Source organism: Diachasma alloeum, unplaced genomic scaffold (genome assembly GCF_001412515.2).
Source record: "Diachasma alloeum isolate Michigan unplaced genomic scaffold, Dall2.0 Dall_scaffold_00177, whole genome shotgun sequence".
Taxonomy (NCBI): domain Eukaryota; kingdom Metazoa; phylum Arthropoda; class Insecta; order Hymenoptera; family Braconidae; genus Diachasma; species Diachasma alloeum.
The window spans coordinates 1,641,397-1,647,411 of record NW_021680343.1 but is presented as its reverse complement, the minus strand read 5'-3'; the positions used below and the strand labels follow the sequence as shown (position 1 = coordinate 1,647,411).

Below are 6,015 nucleotides of genomic sequence, written 5' to 3'. Positions count from 1 at the left end.
TTTTTTTTCAGGGGTGATTTTTCAAAAATTTATTTTAAAAAAAGTACTAACTAGCAAATGTTTTTTATTAGCTCGCAATTTTCTTCAAAACTACTTCAATGAGGAAAAAAATAAAAATTTGGAATATCTATACATGAGGGGCTAATTGGTCGGATCTCTCCAGAATGCATTTCTCCCCCCAATCACTCCAATTTTTCGCATCCTCCCCAATAATTCCCGGGAACCCACCCCCGAGCAAATCATTTCGCAAAAAAATTCAATTCTTTTTCTCTTCTCTCGCAATTTATTTTCAACAAAATAAATTCTTCTATTCAGTAAAAATTTTTTACCACAAATTATCTCGCCAGAGCACTGTGTTCAATTCGGCGTGATAATGCGTGAGGACTGATTATTCGTCGAGTGCTTGATGAATAAAAAATAGAATATATAAGAGCCTCGAGTATTGATTTATAGAAACCGCATGTTACACCCCTGTCGGCACCGAGGGAGGTGCATTGGCGCAAAGGGAGAGGGGCTGAGGGCCCTCTCGTCGCACGTGCCCAAGTAAACACTAGCGAAAAAACCGCAGCGAAGTGTCCCGAGCTCAACAAAATCCTCGCGAAACGTTGAATTCAATCTTGACCGATTGCACAAGGCCTCGTAATTACACCGTCCCAACATGAATGCCTCCACTCCCACAGTTCTTATTTACCTCTCATCCTAGAGCATTCACAAAAGAGCAACAAAAAGAATTAAAAAAACAGGAGAAAAAAATCCAACGCTGAAAGCTGATAACTAAACCGCAGGAGCGGAAAAAATGGAGGAAATAGAATCCCTGGAGTGTTGGGTTTAAATATAGCGCAGGAAAACTGTGCTGAGTCGTCAAAGCATCACCGGAGGGTCTTATCGGGCGTCAGGAACGACCGCAGAACCGAGAGACAAATGAAAAAGGATCTGATAAGAGTCAAACCTGAGCGTTTAGTGGAGCAGTGCTGATGACAGGGACAATGGACTTTCTTCGTGCATGTGCACTCACTCCATCACTTGACATTGTCACTCTCACCCGTATTATCACTCCCACGCCCCGTCTTTACCCTCAACCCTTTGAAGAAGGTCAACTCACAAAAATAATAACAAACAGAGCATTAACTCAATCGTCAACAAATAGACAAACAACTCAATTGTCAATTCGTCGTCGTAAATTTGAGGAAAAAATAGAGGAAATAAAATTGCTGGAGAGGTGGGTTTGAATGTGGCCCAGGAAAACTGTGTTGACTTGTCAAAGCATCACCGGAGAGTCTTATCGGCCATCAGGAACGACCGCAAAACCGAGAGACAAATGAAAAAGGATCTGATAAGAGTCAAACCTGAGCATTTGGTGGAGCAGTGCTGATGACAGGGACAATTGCAGCAGTGTCCTGACTTCCTTCGTGTATGTGTACTCACTCCATCACTTGACATTGTCACTCTCACTCGTTATTATCACTCCCACGCCCCGTCCTTACCCCCAACCCTTCGAAGACCGTCAACTCGCGGGAATAATAATAAACCGGGCATCAACTCAATCGTCAATCCGTCATCGCGAATTTGCCACAGAGGAACCGGTGTTCAGTCTAGGCCTTGCGAACGCCAATTGAATCGATAAAAGCCTTGACAATACACCGACATCACACCACTGCTAGCTGTTGACACTTCTTCTCTGTTCTGTTATGTTATTTCACTCTCAACATGACGATAGAACTGGCGACACTGCATGAATCCCCCGGTTGGGTGCATTGAAGCGAGAGAGCGTTATGCTATCACCCACGAACGTTAACAGCCCGACGCCATTTTTAGGTCTGCGCGGGTGAGGGCAACTGATGGTCCGCCAATCCCGTGAGTCTCGTGTCATAATCCCCGGTGGAGGGGGCACAGCGGTTACACGTGACTCGCGCCGCATGCTTCGCGGGGGCTACTTTGGAATTAAAATGATCCCGGGGACTTTGGCCATTATAAAACGGTTTATTTAAATTCCATTGGGCCATGTTTGTAGAACCTTTTCTTCGGAGCGAATAGAGAGCTGCAAAAGACATTATAACAAAAATATTGCATCTGGCTTAGCTTCCGAGATGTTCATTGAGCGTTTCCTTTTAAATGAAGTAGACGTTCTCTTCTCGATCGTATGTTTTCAAATCAGTAGCGAAGTGGTAAAACGGTTCAAGTCGATCTTCACTCTTGGCCAGTTTTTAGTGAATATCTCGGAATCTAAGGGAAATAGCTAAATTTTTGTTGAAACTTTTTTTGTAGCACTCAATTTGCTCAAGAAAAATGGTTATTACGAAAATTCCATTATCTCCTTTAGATTCGGAGATATTCTTCAATAACTCAATTAAGAGATAAGGTGACTTAAAAGCCGTTTTACCACTTCGCTACTGAAATGTTGGAAATTCCTTTGAGTCATGTTTCGGTCAGCAGCAATAAGCAACACGAAAAAATGTAACAAGTTCAATCGCACTCATCGTCAGGTGCATTTTTATTCAAATTTACAAAATAACCGACAACAAGTTCATTGACAATTCATCTTTAGCTGTCATCTGAAGATTTAAACAGATATCCTGTCATGTCGAACGGATGAAGTCCGGCTGAACGTCTGATGTCTGTTTATATCTTCAGATGTCAGCGGAGAATGAATTATCGATGAACTTTTTGTCGGTTAATTTTTAATTTTGAATAAAAATGCGCCTGAAGAGGAGTGCTTTGTGCATTCGAAACGCAGTGCAATTGAACTAGTTCCTTTTTTTCGTGTTGATTATTGCTGCTGATCGAAACATGGCCCAAAGGAATTTAAATCATTTGAAAACATACGATCGAGAAGAGAACGTCTACTTGATTTAAAAGGAAACGGTTTACGATTTTCACTATTGGTCATTTGTCAATGAATATCTCGGAAGCTAAGGCAGATAGCAATATTTTTGTTATAATGTCTTTTGCAGCTCTCTATTCGCTCGAAAGAAAAGGTTGTTACAAAAATTTCGCTATCTCCCCTCGATTCGGAGATATTCCTCGAAAACTCAGCTGAGATGAGCCGATTCAAATTGTTTTACCGCTTCGCTACTCATTTAAATAATTTATCTATGAGGCGTTCCAACGTATTTCAACGGTGAATTTCGTTGAGTCAGGAATTCGCAAACTTTTGAACATTTATATCTCAATAATCCCCTTTAATCGCCTTTTATGTGGAAAAACTCAAAAGGGCTTTATTGTCGGGAAAGGATGGTTAGTTATTAAAAAAACATCGCTCGGAAAAAGTTGAGATTATTGCAACTTTTTAAATAAACAATTATAAAAACCGTTATGTGTTATGTGAGTTGCACCTTGAAAAATTTGAAAAAAATATATGTTGTGCGAAATATTGTTGAGAAAGCTGTGTAAAAATTGTTTGTTTAATGACATTTACTGATGGTTGAGATATGAATTTTTTCATCACGCTGTAACGAAAAGTGAACTTTTCGGCACGCTCCGCGTGCCTAAAAGTCCAATTTCCGCCACATTGTGATGAAAAATATTGTTCGTAACTCCTGAAAAAATGTTTTTTAGCTCGTGGGATTATATCACTCGCCGCTCTACAAAAAAGGTCATGACAAAAATCTTTCTGTCTCTTTTTTTGCACTTGTTACGAAATATACTATTTAATAATAACCCATAGCTGGGTTATTATACAACTCGGTGAGGGTGCCTGTCAGATTGTCTGGAGTGGATTTGTGGTGGTTGGGAAGGGGGCTTGGGGAACGGGGTTTTTTACTTTGTTGGAGGAATTCAGGGGATCCGGATTTTTATATCCGTCGTTTGTATGCTCCACATATACTAGAATGTTCGCTGCGGGGGTACTTCGAGCGTGAAAAACACGAGATTCTGCGGATCATCGTCGTTATTGATGCGGGTTTTTACCTAGATTTTTTGCTTGGATCAATTATCGTCGGGTGATGGGGGACAATTTAAAATGGAACGAGTGAATTTCACTTTGGAAAGGATGTTTGTTGGAAATATCCAGGTATCGAAGGGAGATGGTGAAATTTTTGTAAATGACCTTATGTAGAACTCATTCAGCTCTATAAAAAGTTCTTTACGAGAATTTTTCTATCTTTGATGGATTTTTACATTTTTGTCGAGAATTGAATTTTTATCCGGAAAAATTATCAGTTGAATTATCACAAATTGTCAGTTGAATTTCGCGTAGGATATGCAAAATAACGTCAATTGGTGCAATCCTTGCAATTGGAGTGAAGTGTAGATAAGAAAAATTATCCCCGTGAGCTGAAAAACGATCCCATACCTTCCCTTTCTCACCGTTTATTTCGGGAGTCCCTTAATTCGATTATATAAACAATTCTATTGATTCCCCCGAGGTATCAGGAAGCCCCTTCAGTACCCAACCAGACCCCCTTATCTGTCAAGCCCTTCGCGCATCTGGATCGAGTGATCAATACCAATTCCCTCTAATCTTAATCGATTTCATTGATCAATTACACCCTCACGCAAATTGCTGACCACCAAAACCTCTAGATCAAGATCGTCGTTTTTATATAAGTCCCACAACTTTTGAAATATTCGCCAAAAATTACGGGAGTTCTTTAATTCGATTACATCAATAATTCTATTGATTCCCCCGAGGTATCAGGAAACCCTTTACTCATCTGGATCAAGTGATCAATACTAATTCCCCCCAATCTTAATCGATTTCATTGGTCAATTACAGCGGCATGCAAATTGCTGACCTCCAAGACCTCTAGATCAAGATCGCCGTTTCTATACATCTCCCACACCTTTTGAAATATTCCCCAAAAACTGGGTAATAATCTCATACTATCGCTCCTCTCTCACCATTTATTTCGGGTTTTCCTTAATTCGATTACATCAACAATTCTATTGATTCCCTCGAGGTATCAGGAAACCCTTTACTCATCTGGATCAAGTGATCAATATTAATTTCCCCCAATCCTAATCGATTTCATTGGTTAATTACAGCGGCATGCAAATTGCTGACCTCCAAGACCTCTAGATCAAGATCGCCGTTTCTATACATCTCCCACACCTTTTGAAATATTCCCCAAAAACTGGGTAATAATCTCATACTATCGCTCCTCTCTCACCATTTATTTCGGGTTTTCCTTAATTCGCTTACATCAACAATTCTATTGATTCCCTCGAGGTATCAGGAAACCCTTTACTCATCTGGATCAAGTGATCAATACCAAATCCCCCAAACCTTAATCGATTTCATTGATCAATTACAGCATAATGTAACTTGCCGACCTCTAGATCGAGATCTCCGCTCCTATATGTCTCCCACACCTTTGAAAAATTCCCCAAAAACTGGGTAACAATCTCATACTATCGCTCCTCTCTCACCATTTATTTCGGGAGTTCCTTAATTCGATTACATCAACAATTCTATTGATTCTCCCGAGGTATCAAGAAGCCCCTTCAACACCCAGCAAGACCCCCTATCTCTCAAACCCTTCGCCCATCTGGATCGAGAGACCAACACCAATTCCCCCAACCTTAATCGATTTTATTGATTAATTACAGCGTCATCCACTTACCGGCCTCCAAGACCTCTAGATCAAGATTGCCGCTCCTACTGCGACTGATGGAGCTGCTTGCGTGGTAACTCCTCTGTGTCTCCTCCATGGCCCTAGTCGCACTCCTCTTGAATTGCTCCAAAAAACTGTCGATCTGATTTTCAATAGTAGTCGGTGAACTGGCCATTTTTCACCCGGGTCAAGCCCAATGTCAACACCCAAATTTCAGGCTCAACGTTTTCCCTCGATCTCGCTTTATCTCGACACATCGGTCAATTTGGAATAAAAACTACATTTTAAATTGAATGTAACGAGCTCATTACGCGTTGCTAGACCGAGGGAGTGACCGAGACAGTAAACAAGAATAATTGTCCCATTACAAAATATTTATAATCGTCCCGGTGTCCATTGGACATTGAACAATAGCACTGCATGTTTATTGTGACGGAACGTCCGGAACTGGATCGACAAAGCG

The 6,015-nt window shown here is 40.8% G+C and overlaps 1 protein-coding gene across 4 annotated transcripts in view; it reads right to left on the bottom strand.

Moving 5' to 3' along the window:
* LOC107037988 (guanine nucleotide exchange factor DBS) overlaps positions 1–6,015 on the bottom strand; it is a 33,596-nt gene extending 27,581 nt beyond the window's left edge. For 2 of the 4 annotated variants that reach the window (XM_015256842.2, XM_015256851.2), the window contains exon 1: positions 5,562–6,015. In XM_015256842.2, coding sequence (XP_015112328.1) covers positions 5,562–5,727 — 166 coding nt within the window. In that variant the 5' untranslated portion in view covers positions 5,728–6,015. Of the gene's footprint in view, positions 1–1,346; positions 1,737–5,561 lie in introns of those variants that run through there. The other 2 variants (XM_015256859.2, XM_015256867.2) reach the window with 1 other exon arrangement.